The sequence below is a fragment of the Dromiciops gliroides genome, chromosome 2 (assembly GCF_019393635.1).
Source record: "Dromiciops gliroides isolate mDroGli1 chromosome 2, mDroGli1.pri, whole genome shotgun sequence".
Lineage (NCBI taxonomy): Eukaryota > Metazoa > Chordata > Mammalia > Microbiotheria > Microbiotheriidae > Dromiciops > Dromiciops gliroides.
The window spans coordinates 319,711,588-319,729,921 of NC_057862.1; the positions used below are offsets into that span (position 1 = coordinate 319,711,588).

Below are 18,334 nucleotides of genomic sequence, written 5' to 3' on the forward strand. Positions count from 1 at the left end.
CCAGGACTCAGGGCCAGATCATACAAGTATTCCCAAGTCCTTGGAATTATATTTGTCATTTCTTATAATATTTCATTCATATACCACCACAGTTCATTCTACCATTCCCCAATCAACAACTATTTACTTTTTCCTTGTTCTTTGCTATGACAAAAAATGCTACTATAAATATCTCTGTGTGTGCATGCGTGTGTGTGTGTGTGTGTGTATCACTACTAGGCATATACCCTGAGGAGGTCAAAGACCCTATATAGCCTGATACAGGGAGGTCTCAGAGATATTGCAAGTTCAGTTCTAGACCACCACAATAAAGCAAATATTGCACAAATTTTTTTGTTTTCTGGTGCATATAAAAAGTTATGTTTACACTATACTGTTGTCTATTAAGGGTGCAATAGTATCGTGTATAAAAAAAAAACAATTTACATACGTTAATTTTAAAATTTTGCTAAAGTATGCTAACCATCACCTGAACCTTCAGCAAACCAGACTCTTTTCTGGTGAAGGGTCTTTCCTTGATGTTGCTGGCTACTGACTGATCAGGGTAGTGGTTGCTGAAGGCTGGGGAGGGTGTGGCAGTTTCTTAAAATGACAATGAAAGGAGCAGCTAAGTGGTACAGTGGATAAAGCACTGGTCCTGGATTTAGGAGGACCTGAGTTCAAATTCGATCTCAGACACTTGACACTTACTAGCTGTGTGACCCTGGGTGAGTCACTTAGCCCTCATTGCCCTGCAAAAAAAAAAACCCAAAACAAAACAAAAAAGGAAAAGAAGATTGACATACAGGATCTTTGACTTCCTTGGAATATAAACCTAGTAGTGATATCACTGGTTCACAAGAAATATGTATTTTCTTAACTCATTTTCTAGAACTGCTGAATCAATTCCCAGTTTCACCAACAGAGTGTTATACCAGTTTTAATCATAGGTCACCATTTCTCCTTTTTTCTCCATCAGTATAATTACTGAGGAGAAACCTGAGTTTTTTCATTTGCATTTCTTTTATTATTTGTGATTTGAGCATTCTTTCATTAGGGTGTTGATCTTTTGCATTTCTTCTTTTGATAACTTCCTATCCATATCCTTTGACCAGTTCTCTGTCAGGGGATGGCTTTTATTTTTAGACATTTGTATGAATTCCCAACATATCTTAGATATCCACTTTATCAAAGATATAATCTGTTCCTCATTTAATTGCTTCTTTTCTAAATCTAGCTGCCTTAATTTTGTGCATACAGAAGCTTTTCAATTTGATGCAATTGATTACATGGCTTTCTGAATTTATCATGTTCTTTATTCCTTATGCTATACGAATATTCTGTTCCATTAATATGCCACAGTTTGTTTGGCAATTCCTCAGTCACTGGGCACATATTTTGGTTCTAACAGAGTTGATTTAAGCCATATCTCAAAAAGAATAGTAGACATTGACTGGAAAAAAGGATGTGGGAGGTTAAGACTACTTGAACTAGGAGCAGCTAGGTGGTGCAGTGGATAGAGCACCAGCCCTGGAGTCAGGAGGACCTGAGTTCAAATCCGACCTCAGACACTTAACACTTACTAGCTGTGTGACCCTGGGCAAGTCACTTAACCCCAATTGCCTCACCAAAAAAAAAAAAAAAAACTACTTGAACTAAGGCCTAGATGCATGAACAGAGTCTACACTAGACTGGAGTTTTGAATGATGAATTTGGACAGGTACTGAGTTTCTATAAGGAGGCAGGGCATGAAATGACTATTTCCTCCTTCTTCCTTCCTCTCCCTTCACTATTCCTTTTCCCTTTTCTCTTGTTGGGATGCCATTGTCTCTAAAAGACATTCCATGTTGATTCCACAGACCACTTGTGTCAAGAGCAAAACAGCTAAGCAGGACAAGAAATCTAAGCTTTCTGGGGGGACTGAAGCCACAGCTGCCCAGGACAGCTTTTCTGTGAGCACTAGCAATGGTACAAGGAATGAGAAAGAAGACCCAGTTGCAGTCAGAGTAAATCAGACACAAAATCTAGGTAAGGACACCTAAAAAAAAAGACCCTGTACCCAATCCACTAAGGCTTGATAACATGGGAAAAGCAGCCTCCTGCACGCTGTGACAGTCAACTGTGAAAATATCTGGAAGGAGGTTGGCTGTTCTAAGATGAGAAGAACTGTGATACAGAGGAAGGAGTAGGACCTTCTGTGGGCCATGTGAAGGGCTATGTCCTGCAAGCTACTGGCAGGCTTCTTCAGCACCAAATCTCACAGGACCCACAGGTTTCATAGACTTGTTTGCTTCTCCCACAGGTCTTTCCCCTGCCAAGGGCAAAGTTGCTGTGAAGACAGAGAGCCCAGAGGATTCTAGTGAAGAGGAAATGATAGAACCTTCCCAGGTAGATTTGGGGGGGCCAAGAGGGAAGTTATTCTGTGCCTCCAAATAATGATATTGAGGCAGCTAGATGGTGCAGTGAATAGAGCACTGGCCCTGGATTCAGGTGTACCTGAGTTCAAATCCAGCCTCAGACACTTGATACTTACTAGCTGTATGACCCTCAGCAAGTCACTTAACCATCATTGCCCCTCCAAAAAAAAAAGACATTAGAATTCTTTTTTTTTTTTAAAGGGGGACAGCTAGGTGGCACAGTGGATAGAGCACCGGCCCTGGAATCAGGAGTACCTGAGTTCAAATCCGGCCTCAGACACTTAACACTTACTAGCTGTGTGACCCTGGGCAAGTCACTTAACCCCAATTGCCTCACTTAAAAAAAAAAAAAAGGAAGAAGAAGGGGGCAACTAGGTGGTACAGTAGATAAAGCACTGGCCCTGGATTCAAAAGGATCTGAGTTCAAATCCGGCCTCAGACACTTACTGGTTGTGTGACCCTGGGCAAGTCACTTAACCCCATTGCCCTGCCAAAAAAAAAAAAAAAGATACGACACGTAAAATGTACAGAAATCTAGCCTTAGAGCCAGCAAGTCTTCAGGTCCAGTGTACCTCTGATTCACAGTGGCTGTGTAACCCTGGACAAGGCAATTAACCTCTCATTGTCCCCGATGACTCTCTAGGATTATAAAGTACACAGAAGGTGCTGAAGCAGAGTGGTAAAATGAAAAGAGGTGGAGAACCTGAGTTCAAATCCTACCTCTGATGCTTACTACCTATATGACCTTGGGCAATTGGCTTTGCTTCCTTGGGCCTCAGTTTCCTTATTTGTAAAATGAGGGGTTTGGACCAAATAGCCTCTGAGAGGTCCCTTCCAGTCCTAGATCTGTGGTTGTCATCTGTATTGATAACATTCTTTTTTTCTTTTTTTTTTGGTGGGGCAATGAGGGTTAAGTAACTTGCCCAGGGTCACACAGCTAGTAAGTGTCAAGGGTCTGAGGCCAGATTTGAAGTCAGGTTCTTCTGAATCCAGGGCTGGTGCTTTATCCACTGTGCCCCCTAGCTGCCCTTTAGGAGTTCCTCTACTAATGAAAGCACAGGTGCAGGCTGCTCTCCAAGAAACCAGGGTTTATAACGGACTTTGGTTGTCAACAATCCTACAAAGCAGACTTGTCCCATTTTACCATTGAGGAAGCTGAGGCTCAGATAAGTGAACTAATTAAGACTATAATTTATTTATTTTTGTTGTTACAAGCAATTGCAGAAAGAACTATTAACTCAGTTTCTCCTGTGAAGAAAGTAAGGCTTTCTGATTACAAGCAATTTCGTGTGTGTCTGTGTGTGTGCATTCATGCACACTTAGGCTGAACTACATGCTCTTGCTAAATAAGAAGAAAACAGGGCAGCTAGGTGGCACAGTGGATAGAGCACTAGCCCTGGAGTCAGGAGGACCTGAGTTCAAATCTGGACTCAGACACTTGATACTTCTTAGCCCCAATTGCCTCACCAAAAAAAAAAAAAAAGAGGCTTCAATAAATAAGAAAACAATATTCCATACTGAGAGAGTTAGAAGCAGAGAATGCCATTCTCAGATAGGATTTCATAACTTTTTATAGCATTGCCATTTGCAAAACACTTTTACATCTCTTATCTCATTTCATCCCTAAGAACAAATTTAAGAAGCAGGTTTTATTATTAGCCGCATTTTAAAGATGAGGCTGAGGGAGTTAAATGACTTGCTTAAGATCAGATGAGTCTCTGACCTCAGACTCATGCCTTCTTTTTTTTTTTGGCAGGGCAGTGGGGGTTAAGTGACTTGCCCAGGGTCACACAGCTAGTAGGTGTCAAGTGTAGGAGGCTGGATTTGAATTCAGGTCCTCCTGACTCCAGGGCCAGTGTTCTATCTACTGCACCACCTAGCTGCCCTAAGAATGGCTTTTTTTTTTAAGTTCCTTTTTTAATTGATAGATTTTGTTTGACATTTCACTTCCCAATAATCTCCTACCTCCAATAATTTTCCCCCTTTAAGAAAAAAAAATGTCAAAGTTAGCTGTTCATAGTGATTATGACCAATAAGACCTGTAAATTTTCATTCTTATACATTACCATTTCTTAACAGGAAGGAAGTATGCTGTCAGTTATGTATCTCGGGCCAACATTGACCATTGTGTTCCACCTAAATCCATTTGTATTTTATTGTTGTCTTCATTGACACCATGATGACCATTGAGTATATTGCTCTTTGGTTCTGCTTCATTAGCTCTGCATATTTTCAAAAGATCTCTTTGGCTTTCCAGAGTTTCTCTGAATTCTTCATATTCATCTAATACATTTATTATTTCTGTTGATTATTACTATTCATTCTAGCAGTACACTTCTGTTTACTTTGTTAATATTTCAGTCTGTTCAGTCATCCCCCATTTAGTGGTCACATTTGTTTCCAGTTTTTTGCTTTTTGCAAAAAGTGCTGCTACTGGGGCAGCTAGGTGGCACAGTGGATAGAGCACCAGCCCTGGATTCAGGAGGACCTGAGTCCAAATCTGACCTCAGGCACTTAACACTTACTAGCTGTGTGTCCCTGGGCAAGTCACTTAACCCCCATTGCCTCACTTTAAAAAAAAAAACTGTTCTTATACTTTTTAGAGTTTTTGTTGGTTTTATTTATTTATTTGTTTGATACTGGGCCTCCTCATCTTATTATCTAGGACAAAGTGCCTGATCCCACTTGATCCCACCGCCGATCAGCCCAGAAGCTTTGACAAGCTCTGTTTCTGACCTTAGCCAGTTCTCTCCTCTGTGAGCGGGCTGGTAGCCCCTCTGCCCTCAGGAGCTTACCAAATTGGTGCTAGTAGACTGGGTGCAGAGCCTAGTTTGGCTTTAGCTCTACCACAGCTCAGGACCTCTGAGTTCAATCAATCTACCAGCCTCAGCCTCTCAGCAGAGATTACAGGCATGTACCACCACGCCTAAGGCCCTTTAAGCTTGAGCGGTGGTTGTGTCCTCTGCACGATTTATTCAACCCAGTAGTTATTTTGAGTAGCTAAAACTGAAGCATGGAGCTTGGGGTCTGGCCAGTGCCTTCAGCATCTAATAGTAAAATACTAGATTTTATAGTGGTTATGGAACAGTCCTGTGGACATTTATCAGCTCCCTCTCCCTACACATACCTCCAGTAATAATGACTGATGATTTTAAAGGCTTATGAAATACTTTTCCCACAACACCTCCCTCTCCCATCCCATCATTAACAGGAATGAGAACAGAAAGAGCCCCTTCTGCTTAGATCTTCTCTCCATGGAGACCATGAGAATTATAGGTAGATGTTTAGATTTTGGCAAGTATATATTTACCAAATAATAGTTGGAGCCTTCTAGGTGTGGGCAAGAATGGTTTTACATGACTTGACATGTAAAATCAATATCAATATCAAATTGCTCACCTTTTCAGCGAGGGGGAAGTGGTAGGAGGGAGAGAACCTAGAACCCAAAAATTTAAAAACTGAATGTTAAAAGAATTTTTTTTTACATGTAATTGAGAATTATTTCAAGAAATCAAGATGTGTTTAAAAAACAAAAAAGACTGGGGTGGGGGAAACCATGGGACTTATTTTCAAGTCCAGGTTCTTACTAACTAGTGACTTTGGGCAAGACCTCACTTTATTTCTGTGAGATTCAATGTTCTCATCTGTAAAATAGGTCTAGTTAGAATTGCTTTTCTACTCCACAGGGCAGTTGTAAGCAAAATATTCTGTAAACTAAAACCCATATGTTTTTGTTGAGTCATTACAACAATATCCAACACTTTGTGGCCCCATTTGGGGTTTTCTTGGCAGAGAGATGGTGTACAAAAGCACTAGAGGCATATAGTCAAAAATCAAGGAGGTAGTGTCCACACCATTTAAAAAAAAAGCTTAGAGTGTTAGCATTATTATATTATATTATTATTAATTGATGTTTATGTAAACTGCAGTACAAAAAGGCTTTCTTGACCACACTACACTTTTAAGAGGAAGAACTTGCTTTTTAGTTATCAAGCTTTGCTCCTGAGGTGTGTTAATATAAGCTGATGGTTGATTAGGCAAAAGAGATCACAGGGCAGCTAGGTGGCACAATGGATAGAGTGCCAGGCCTGAAATCAAGAAAACTCATCTTCAAATCTGGCCTCAGACACTTCATATAATGGATTTGGAATCAGAACACGGGTTCAGTTCCTGGCTTTGCCACTCTCTACCTGTGTGAACTTGGGCAAAGCCACTGCCCTTCTCTGAGATATAGTTTCCTAATCTTGGCTATGAAGGAGTGGATCCATACCATCTCTGAAGTCCAGCTCTATGTGCTGTAAACCTGTGTTCCTGTGACGCTGGCACTAGGGCAGAACACCAGCACTGTCAATTCTGATAACAACCTTGACTGTACTCTGATCTCTTGTGTAACGTGATGTACCCTGTCAGTCTATCCTTTCAGCCTATGCATTTCCCAGTTCATCTCTCCCTATATCCATCAACCCTCAGCTACAGAAGGCATCTCCCAAGCAAAGACTTGCAGCAATTGCCTCTGCAGGCTCAGCTCTGCCAGCGTCTTTCAAAGAAAATCCTCAGGGGGACAGCAGTGATTCTGAGGCAGAGTGCAAGACAGAATCAGTAGAGCAGCCTCTCAAAACTGGTAAGTATGGGGTCTGTGCTGGAGGAGAGAAGACTTTGGGGGATTAACCAAACCCATTAGCTTGAACCCTTGTTCCTGGAATTCCTGGCAACTATAGCTAGGGGCTTAATGTTGTCAGTATTGAATATGGGGCAATTATGTTCCCATATTAGTGTAGGGGATTTTGTTACATTTTCCTCAGAGATAACTCAGAAATACTCGAGCAGGCATGGGAAAGGCATACTACCATCCTAAGATCAGCTGGCAGGAATTGCACCTACTGGAAACAGTTGTAAGGTGTGCATGTATATGCATACACTTGTATAGAAGCACACATACTTGCAGGGTTTAGAGTCTCCCATTACTGGTGATTGTAAGTCTGGTCTCTGTTGTTCTGCTTAGGCAGAATTTGTGTGCATATCATCCCTGGGCTGTGTATGAGAGTTAACTTGGAGTTGTATCTCAGATTCACATGGCAGGCCATAATCGGTCCCATCTCTTTCATGTTTAGTCCATGTAAGAGATGAATCCTGTCTTTTCTTTTTCTTCTTAGTCCCAGGAAGAGTAACTGTCTCTGGAAAGGCTCTGCTAGTCTTGTCTATTTGTGGAGAATAGACCATGTAAGAGAGCTGAAGTGGTTACAGTCCTTCATAAAACTACTGGTGAAAAATCAACCATCCCAGGTGTCTTTAGTTTCCATAGTGTAAGCACAAGACAATAGTGAGATTCCCAGAACTCACTCTTAAGTCTCAGCTACAGGAGACAGTGCTAGCTCCATATGGGATAGACACTCTTTGGCTAGGGAGGGCGAAGTGGGAAAATTGTGGTCACCTTGTCCTTTTACTTACACCAGCAGTCTCCTGAAATAAAATCTTAGAAGGAAGACACTTGCTTTAGATACACATTCTTGTATATCACTTAGGTACCTCCAAAGTTATATTGAGCTTGTAGATACCTCCAAAGGTCTGTGTGTTTCCTTTATGTTAGAATTTTATTTTTTTTTTATTTTTTTTAGTGAGGCAATTGGGGTTAAGTGACTTGCCCAAGGTCACACAGCTAGTAAGTGTTAAGTGTCTGAGGCCGGATTTGAACTCAGGTCCTCCTGATTCCAGGGCCAGTGCTCTATCCACTGTGCCACCTAGCTGCCCCTATGTTAGAATTTTTAAAAGGACAGCATGGCATAGTGGATAGGGAGCTGGCCTTGAAGCTAGGAAAATCTGGGTTCCAGCCTCGGGTCTAACACATGTTATTAACTCTGTGACTTTGGGCAAGATATTTAACCTCATAGTTTTGTTAAACAACTCTTTAAGATTATAAATTGCCAAAAAGTTACTAACTTAAAATGACAGAAGGAGCTACCTCATCTGAGAGTTTCCTACAAAATTTTATAGATCCATACCCATGAAATTACCAGTCCAGTCTTTATCTCTATTAGAATTTTTTATCATCAATCTATCTAATTATTTTTGACATTAAAAAAAAATTCGAGTTCCAAATTTTCTCCTTCTCTCACGCTCCCCTCCTACCCATTGAGAACTCAAGCAATATGGTATCAATTATACATGTGAAGTCATGCAAAATATATTTCCATATTAGCCATGCTGCCAAAAATCAAAAAATGTAGACAGTGAAAAAGGCATGCTTCAATCTGCATTCAAGAGTTCATCAATTCCTTCTCTGGAAGGATCCTTTAGAATTTTCTTAGATCATTTGTATTGATCAGTCCTAAGTCTTTCACAATTGATCAGTTATCCTTACAATATTGCTTTCATTGTTTACAGTGATCTGGTTCTGCTCACTTCACTTTGCATCAGTTCATATAAATCTTTCCAGGTCTTTTCTGAAACCAACCTACCCATCATTTCTTATAGCACAATAGTATCCCGTCACAATCATATACTACCATTTGTTCAGCCGTTCCCCAGTTGCTGGGCACCCCCTGAATTTCCAATTCTTTGCCACCATAAAAAGGATTGCTATAAATATTTTTGTACATAGAGATCCTTTTCCTTTTTCTTTGAGCTCTTTGGGATACAGATCTACTGTGATCTATGTGAGTTATTCTAAATCCTGCTACTTTGTTAAAATTGTTCATTGTTTCATCTACTTTTTTAGTTCATTCTCTTGGCTTCTCTAAGTATACCATCTTATCATCTGCAAAGAGTGATGGTTTTGTTTCCTCATTGCCAATTTTTGTTTCTTTTTTCTTGTCCTATTATTGTGGCTGCCATTTCTGAGACAATATTAAATAATAATGGTGAACTTCCTGAGGCGTGATTGGGTATAATGTGTGACTTTTGACTTGCAGAGCCAGTCAAATCAAAAGCCAAACATAGGGGCAGCTAGGTGGCACAGTGGATAGCACATCGGCCCTGAATTCAGGAGATCCTGAGTTCAAATCTGACCTCAGACACTTGACACTTACTAGCTGTGTGACTCCAGGCAAGTCACTTAACCCCAGTTGCCTCACAAAAAAAAAAAAAAAAAAAGCCAAACATAAACTAGCTTATTCCAGAGTTTATGACACCTTTTTTTTCCCCTGATCTCCAGGGAAAGAATTGAAGACCCCAGTCTCCAGGCGTCAGACAATTAGAAAGGGGTTCAAGCCAGGCGCAGTCAATTGTAAACCTACCTCACCCAAACAAGGGATCACCTGTCTGAGTCCCATAAAGACTATGGCTCCTTCTAACCTCCCTCTAATTCAGCTCCAGATCTTAAGTGCTAATGAGAACTCAGAGCTTAACAATGCATCTTTCAATTCTAAAGCCTCTGGAATGAAAATTCTCAGTGACCTGCCTCAGCTAGAGAAGAAAAGAAAAGGTGAATCCCCAAAGTCAGGCAAGGGAAGCAAGAAGTCAAAATCAAAACGAAAACTGACAGAGGAGGGCCCTAAAGCCCCCAAGAGCAAGAAGAAGAAGCTGATGAGTGAAGTCCCTAAGGAAGGGGAGGCTTGCCCTCCCAAGGTGGGCAAAAAAGAGAAAGCAAGTGGTGATGCTAAAGAAAAGAAGCTAAAGGAGGTTCTTAGCTCCAAGAAGAACAAAGACAAGCTTGAAGAAAACAGTACGATCACAGTTGGAGAAAGTGGAGAAACACTAGGAACCAAGACCAAAAAAGAGAAGAAGCAAAAAAAGAAATCTGACAAGAGTAAGTACCTGATATTCAGCATCCGAAGTATATCTTCCAGGTCCATATGGAAAGATAGGGCTTGGTGTTCCCTGTGATGAGTCAGAGAAGTCCCCGGACTTCTCAGGGGGAAACCACTAATGCTATTCTTTCAGTAGCAAAAAGATGGAGTCCAAATGGTGGCTATGCCCAAGGACTGGCAGAAGTGACAGAGCTTGTGTCCTTGCTGCCACGTTGCCCTTTTCCATTTCTTATAGTAGAGCATGTCCAAGGTTGAGTCCCTTCATTCCATGCCAACTCTTTTAAAAATACTCCACAAATATCCAGATGATCCACAGAGATATTTGAGCTTCAATGATTTGGGGGAAGGGGTGGGGGAGGCTCTTGGTCAGATCTTCACCTGTACAGGTTTGCCATGTAGTCCAGCCTCATTATCTGACCTAGAGGGGGTGTGACTTGCCCAAAGTTACATCTTGGTTGGGTGTCTTTTTCTACTAGACAGTGCTGGAAGTGTTCCCCTGCTCTCAGCTCTGGTCTTGTAGGCGTCCGAGTAGCCCCAGAATATGGAAAGTTATATGTGGAGTTGGATTGAATCCCAAAGCCACCTTTCCCTTCTGGTTCATATTTTTACCTTGTTCTTGAAACCTCTGGCATCCCAGGTTCTTTCTTACCTTTTCACAACCCAACCCAACCTTGTAAGTAAGAGAAGAGGGACAGTTATAATATCCATTCTTCATAGGAGTCATTCCTCTTCTCCCACTTCTAGAGAAAAAGGATAAGAAGAAGAAAAAAAAGAAGTCCATATCCAAAGATGCTGACCCTGCCTCAGCATCCCTCAAGAAAGAGAAGAAAAGGGTAAGCTCTGGTATTGAGCATTAGGGGGATGCATAAGTACATAACATCCTTTTTTTTGTTGTTGTTGGAATTCTGTCATAGAAGCCATGAAACTCACCCCCAAGACTTACCTTTGTTAATTTACAGAAAGGAAAATTGAGGTAATTTAGATGGAATGGTTTGAACCGAGGTCATCACACAGATAGCAAATACTAGATTAGGATGTGAACCAGGGTCCCCAGACTCCAGTTCTATTCACACTACCCCATACTGTCCTCACCACACTCCATTAACACTCCCCTTTCATTTTTTAGCTCTGTTAGTGGGAAAATACAGGTGTGATATTTGACTCTACTCTGCTGGTAATTATAGGTGGCATTTCTTTATACCTATTATCTCAATGAGCTCTGACAATACCCTTATGACATCCTTGGTACAGGTATCATTATCCCTATTTTAATATATATTTTTTGGACTAGGCACGTGATTTCATTGGCTTAGGGAATTCCCAGGGAGAAAACTCCTTCTTCCAGTGCTACTATTATTTTAATAATAATAGTTCACACAAACATAGTGAGGTTTAACATAGCCTTTCTTTCTTTCTTTTTTTTTTTTTTTTTAGTGAGGCAGTTGGGGTTAAGTGACTTGCCCTGGGTCACACAGCTAGTAAGTGTGTGTTAAGTGTCTGAGGCCGGATTTGAACTCAGGTACTCCTGACTCCAGGGCTGGTGCTCTATCTACTGCGCCACCTAGCTGCCCCTTGTTTGTTTGGTTTTGCTTTTTATTTTGTTTTGTTTTGGCGGGGCAATGGGAGTTAAGTGACTTGCCCAGGGTCACACAGCTAGTAAGTTTCAAGTGTCTGAGGCCGGATTTGAACTCAGGTACTCCTGAATCCAGGGCCAGCGCTTCAACCACTGCACCATCTAGCTGACCCCTAACATAGCCTTTTTTTTTTTTTTATGCTTTTGTTTTTGTTTTGTTTTGGAGGACAGTGAGGGTTAAATGACTTGCCCAGGGTCACATAGCTAGTAAGTGTCAAGTTTCTGAGGCCGAATTTGAACTCAGGTCCTCCTGAATCCAAGGCTTGTGCTTTATCCACTGCACCACCTAGCTGCTCCCTAACATAGCCTTTCTTTAAAATAATCCTATGTGGGGCAGTTAGGTGGCGCAGTGGATAGAGCACCGGCCCTGGAGTCAGGAGTACCTGAGTTCAAATCCAGCCTCAAACACTTAAAATACTTACTAGCTGTGTGACCCTGGGCAAATCACTTAACCCCAATTGCCTCACTAAAAAAAAAAATTTTAAATAGTCCTATGAGATGTAAATAGTACTAGCCATAATGTCCCCATTTCACAGATTAGGAAACAAGCCCAGCAAGAGGGGAAATGACTTGTCTCTGTTAGAGTCAGGGCTCACATCTAGGTCTCCTGGCTCCAGCTTCCAGTATACCTTCCACTATACCAAGGCTTCTGAACCAACTTTATTTTTTTTCCTAAACCCCTTTGGCAATTTGATGACAGCTATCGAAGCTTCTCCCAATAATGTTTTTAAATGTACAAAATAGAGGACTACAAAGAAAATCAATTATATTGAATAGTTTTTAAAATATTAAATAAGTTCATAGGCTGAATTCAGGCTTAAGACCCCCTCCCCATTTTATAGATAAGAAAGTTGTGATTCAGTGAGATCAAGTAATTTTTTCAAGGCCTCAAACCTTAACTCATACCTGGTAAGGGATGACACAAATACTTGAATCCAAATTCAGGGACTCTTTCACAGTCATGAGGCCTGGGTTGATGAGTCCATAAATCATGTTTTGTATAACCTATATCAGATTGCTTGCTGTCTGGTGAAGGAGGATGGGAGGAAAATTTGGAACTCGAAATCTTATTTAAAAAACAATGTTGGGGCAGCTAGGTGGCGCAGTGGATAGAGTACCGGCCTTGGATTCAGGAGGACCTGAGTTCAAATCCGACCTCAGACCCTTGGCACTAGCTGTGTGACCCTGGGCAAGTCACTTAACCCTAATTGCCTCACCAAAAAAAAAAAACAACCACAATGTTGAAAGCTATCTTTGCATGTAATTGGAAAAAATAAAATAAAAAAGGGGGGGGGGGATATGAATCATTTTAGCCAGTTGCTAAAGATTATCATGTATTTGCTGCCACTGCAAGTATCAGGAGGCAGTAAGTAGGGTATAAGCTATTTGAGAGCAGGGACTGTCTCATTTTAACTTTTGTTAAAGCCAAGAAAATTAGGTTCACATCTCTTCTCTCATACTTACTGCTTGTGTGACCCTCAGTACTCCCAAGGGTAGTAGAGCTATTGTTACTGTTGTTGTTCAGTTGTTTCAGCTGTGTCTGACTCTTTGTGACTCCATTTGGGGTTTTCTTGGCAAAAATACTAGAGTGATTTACCACTTCCTTCTTCATCTTATTTTACAGATGAGGAAACTGAGGCAAATGGGGTTAAGTGACTTGCCCAGGGTCACATAGCTACTAAGTGTCTGAGGCCAGATTTGAACTCAGGAAGAGGAGTCTTCCTGACTCCAGGCCCAGCACTCTATCCACTGTACCACCTCAATGCCATATTATGGTAGAGCTGTATTAAAATGTACTTGGGAAATAGTTAACAAAATCAACAAAAGTACAGTAGAACATAGATGATATTTTTTTTTTCATATAAGGTATTTTATTTTTCCGTTACATGTAAAGATAGTTCTCAACTTTCGTTTATACAAGCTTTACAATTTCAGATTTTTCTCCCTCCCTCCCCCCTCCCCTAGACAGCAGGCAATCTGATATAGGTTATATCTATATATCTATATATCTATATACATATACATATACATATATCTATATACACACATATATATACACATAATAACATTAATCCTATTTCTGCATTAAAGAACATAGATGATATTAATAGTTGGTTTTCTCAATCATTATATGACCATCAGGGATCCTTCTATTGGAGTTTGATAACATTGCTCTAGGTAAGTATTTAGAGAAGGCGCCAACCTAAATTGGCAGTGGGTGTTTTCTCATCTGGGAGTATCCATGAAAACTGCTGGTCTGGTCCCCACCCCAGCACCTAGCACAGCACCTTCTACATAGGAGGTGCTTAGTAAATTTTTCTTGTGTGAACTTCACCCTCATTTGTTCCCTCTCTGCTCCTGATCCTTTTCTGAGGGTCCTGGATTTGTACTGGCAGGGGGCAGGTCCTAGCTGGCAGCAGCCAAGAAAGACTGAAGACGCAGGACAGAGAAAAACAAGGGTACCGCCACGCCCTCCAAAAGCAAGCACTTCTTCAAGAAGGCCCAAGGGATGGCTGGTATGCCTGCCTGCCTGCCTTGGCCTCTTGGATCTAGATTCTCTCTCCGGGACTCATCCACATTAGACAGCATTGTCATCGTCACCTAGATTTGATCGAAAACTAGCCCCTCGGCCTTTATGACTTTTACACATTTCTCTCTCTTTTTTCCTCTGCAGCAAAAGAAAGTTAAACAAGTAAACTGAGGGGCATTAATCAGCAGGTAATGAATAGTTTTCCTTTCCTTTGTACTCTGAGTGGGATAACCCTAGGTGTACACACTCTGCCCCTCCTCAAAAAATGCTTCTCCTCAGCTACTGGGCCTCTCTCCCTACTTCCTAGTCCAGGTATTATGATCCAGATCCACAACCCCTTAAGCCTTTGAAGTGTCCTAGAAAGAGGCCCAGCAGAGGTCCCAAGCTCTGGCCAGCAGCAGAGTAGACCTAAAAGTTTACTCTGTCTTCTTGTGTGTTTAAACATTAAACCTACTATTTATCCCGAATCAGTACATTTTGACATATCACGTGTAAGGAACAACTTGTGACTCGCTTCCTCTGGGGTCTCCTTAACCTTTTTTTCCATTTATCACCTGGGATGTATTTGTAGTTAGTGTGACTTCTCCTATGCCTTCTTGCTTTGTATCATCATAAAGGTCTTCCCTGATTTCTTTGTGAATCTAAGCATATTGTCATTCCATTATATTAACTTACCACATGATTTGCTTAGTTCTTGCTCAATTGTTGAGCATTCAAGTAGTTTCCTTTTTTTCGGTTATAAGTTGATGCCGCATATATCTTTTTTTTTTTTAATTTATTTTTGTGGGGCAATGAGGATTAAGTGACTTACCCAGGGTCACACAATTAGTAAGTGTCTGAGGTCAGATTGGAACTCAGGTCCTCCTGAATCCAGGGCCAGTGCTTTATCCACTGCACCACCTAGTTGCCCCCTGTGCCATATATGTCTTTGATCTCTCTTTTTATTTTTTAATTGATCACTCAGGATATGGTGCTAGTAGTGAGAATATTGGCTCAAAGGGTATGGTCATTTTTATAAGCTTTATAGTTTGTTGCCAAAGCCCTTTCCAGAAAGGTTTTGGTAATTTACCGTTTACCAGAAAATGTGACTGTAAGCTGTTTCCCCATGGCCGTGCCAACTTTCAAATTTTTTTAATTAATTGTGCCAAGTAGTGTTACATAGGTGCTGCCTAGCATTTCAAAGTTATTTTAATTCACATTTCTTTGATTTTTTTTTTTTGGTATAGTCTCCAAATGCTTATTTACCATTTGTATTTCCTCTTTTGTGAATTTCCATAATCTTTTGGCCATTTGTCCACTAGCAATGTATTTTTATTATTTTTGAATTCCTGATCTCTGTACTATCGTTGGAAATGTTCACTTTCCTCTCTTTAAAAAAAATATGGAGGGCAGCTAGGCAGTGCAATGGATAAAGCACTGGCCTTGAATTCATGAGGACTCGAGTTCAAATCTGGCCTCAGACACTTGACACTTACTAGCTGTGTGACCCTAGGCAAGTCACTTAACCCTCATTGCCCTGCAAAAACAAATATAGACTAAATACTGATAATCGAGAAGAGCTTAGACCATTCTTGGCTGTTGCTCTGATTTCCAATACACCAGATAGTGTCATTTTCCTTTGCAGCTAGTATCATCTTTTTAGTCATTTGGGTTCTTGCTCTTTCCAATGGGTTGTTTTTCCCTGTGACAAGGACCACCTTATAGATGAGGGTTGGGAAAGGCAAGAGGGAAAAGTGCAGGTCAGAGTTTGTGGATATGCATTTAAGGATAAGGAATAAAAACAGAAAATTAGCCAAGCTAAGCTGCCAAACACACCCCTCCCCCCCTAATTTTTATAGCCATAATGGGATAAACTCAGTCTCTTCCTCTTGTTTTGTTTTGTTTTGTTTTGTCTTGTTTTTAAGAATACAAAAGATAGAAAATCTTATGTGTTTTCTTTCCTCTAGGATTTCTCTAGCCAAGTTTTGAATGTCTATGCCAACCTCCCACCCGGAAAAAAAAAAAATTAAATCCCAGCGTGACCTATGAGCCAGTGGATCCAGCAGGAGCACACTAGGGTAACGAGAGAGAGCATGCTGCTCTTGAAGTGTCCCTAATGAATTGAGTGATCTCCATAGAGATTATACCTAATATTTCTATCTATCTATCTATCTATCTATATATATATATATAAATATATGTACAGTATTTTTTTAAAAAAGAGAATCTCCCCTTCTCCCACTGACACTCTGGTTTCTAAAGGCCTTTGATACTATTGGCTTCAGAACCTTTTCTTCCCCATTTTGCTTAGAAAACCTGGGGAGTGCCCCTGGCCCTGGTGCTGCCGCCACCACCAGGAATAGACGGAACTTGTTCTGATAGAGTCTTGGTCTCAAGCAAGTGGCTGCACTCGAGTGGCTTTTCTATCCTTGTTATCTTTTTACATAAATTGTTTATAAGGAACTCTGCAAATAAAAGATTGGTGTGGAAGAGTCCCTGACTACTCTGTGTGGGGGGGGGGGGGGCAGACTGGTTGTTGTAATTGGTGGGAAGGTCCTATTAAATGCCTTAAGTTAGTGGACAAAAACACACGTCTCCAGCCAGAAGAAAGGCCTACTTGCATTTGAGGTGACACCATCTTTTTTTTTTTTTTTGGCCCAAAATGATGACCGTGGCCAATATTTACATAGATCCTTTTGGGGGGGGGAGGGCAATGGGGGTTAAGTGACTTGCCCAGGGTCACACAGCTAGCAAGTGTCAAGTGTCTGAGGCCGGATTTGAACTCAGGTACTCCTGAATCCAGGGCCGGTGCTCTATCCACTGCGCCACCTAGCTGCCCCCTACATAGATCTTTAATGTCTTCAAAGCACTTTACATAAATGTATCTCATCCGAGTTTCATATCCCCTTGAAGCAGGTACTGCAGAGCTTATTGTCTCTATTTACTGTAAGGAAACAGAGTCTCTGGGAAGTCCAGTGATTTGCCTGTAGCCACTGAATTAGAACCCGGGTCTTCCTGACTCCAGGCCCACCGTGCTATGTTGCCTTTTGGCAGTTCACATAAGAAACAATTGATTCTGCCTGTGGCTGCAAAGTCAACATGAAAAATCCCAGAGCAGAAGAGGTGATAGTCTTCCCACCCACTTCCACAGCACTGCCCTGGGCAGACCTCATTGAATGGATCCTGTCCGGTGCTGGGGACCCCTTTTGAAGAAGGACAAAGACAGGGGAAGGGGGGATCAGAACCCGTGTAATGAAAATTAAAGAAACATGGGAGTGAAGACTTAAGGCAAAACATCACAGCTGCCTGTAGAGGATCGGATGGCCTTTCATCTTCCAGAGGCGCCAGACTTGTTTTGTTTGGTCCTTGAAGGGAGACTGGGGACCAGTGGGAAAACATTCTAGTGGTGCAAGTTTGTTACTTTAGGAGGAAAAGTTAGTGTATACTTGAAGTTCTTTGAAAGCTCCTTGAGCTGCCTTGAGAGAAAGGGAACTCCTCATCGCTGTTTGTCCATTTGAGGGAGATGTTACAAAGGAGATTCCTGTTGAGGGACTCATTGGGCTCCATGCTCTCTCTCTTTTTTTTTTCTTTTTTTTAGTGAGGCAATTGGGGTTAAGTGACTTGCCCAGGGTCACACAGCTAGTACGTGTTAAATATCTGAAGCTGGATTTGAACTCAGGTACTCCTGACTCCAGGGCCGGTGCTCTATCCACTGCGCCACCTAGCTGCCCCAGCTTTGTTTTTTACTTCCTTTCTCTGCGGGGGTGTGGAAGGAGGAGATAACAGAAGGGAGGAGGAAAATAATGTGGACCTGAAAATAAAACTGAATTAGCAGGAAAAATAATCCCCACTCTGACACTATCTGTCTGACCTTGGGCAAGATACTTAACTTCTGAACCTCAGTTTCCTCATCTGGAAGAAAGGGATAATACTCATAATAAAACTTGACCAAAATTGTCGTGAAGCACAAATTAAGTAATATATGTAAATTACATAGCAAAGTTTAAAGTGCTAAAACAAACAAAAAAAAATCAAACCAACCTTGTTGTTA

General features: G+C 41.2%; 1 protein-coding gene across 1 annotated transcript in view; it reads left to right on the forward strand.

The window, feature by feature from the left end:
- The window catches only part of TCOF1 (treacle ribosome biogenesis factor 1), a 96,832-nt gene extending 80,537 nt beyond the window's left edge, over positions 1-16,295 (forward strand). The window contains exons 24-30 of the mRNA XM_043987778.1: positions 1,839-2,007; positions 2,282-2,367; positions 6,807-7,017; positions 9,547-10,140; positions 10,886-10,974; positions 14,449-14,492; positions 16,251-16,295. Of these exons, the coding sequence (XP_043843713.1) occupies positions 1,839-2,007; positions 2,282-2,367; positions 6,807-7,017; positions 9,547-10,140; positions 10,886-10,974; positions 14,449-14,475 (1,176 nt within the window). The 3' untranslated portion in view covers positions 14,476-14,492; positions 16,251-16,295. The remainder of the gene's footprint in view (positions 1-1,838; positions 2,008-2,281; positions 2,368-6,806; positions 7,018-9,546; positions 10,141-10,885; positions 10,975-14,448; positions 14,493-16,250) is intronic.
- Positions 16,296-18,334: the final 2,039 nt, after the last annotated feature.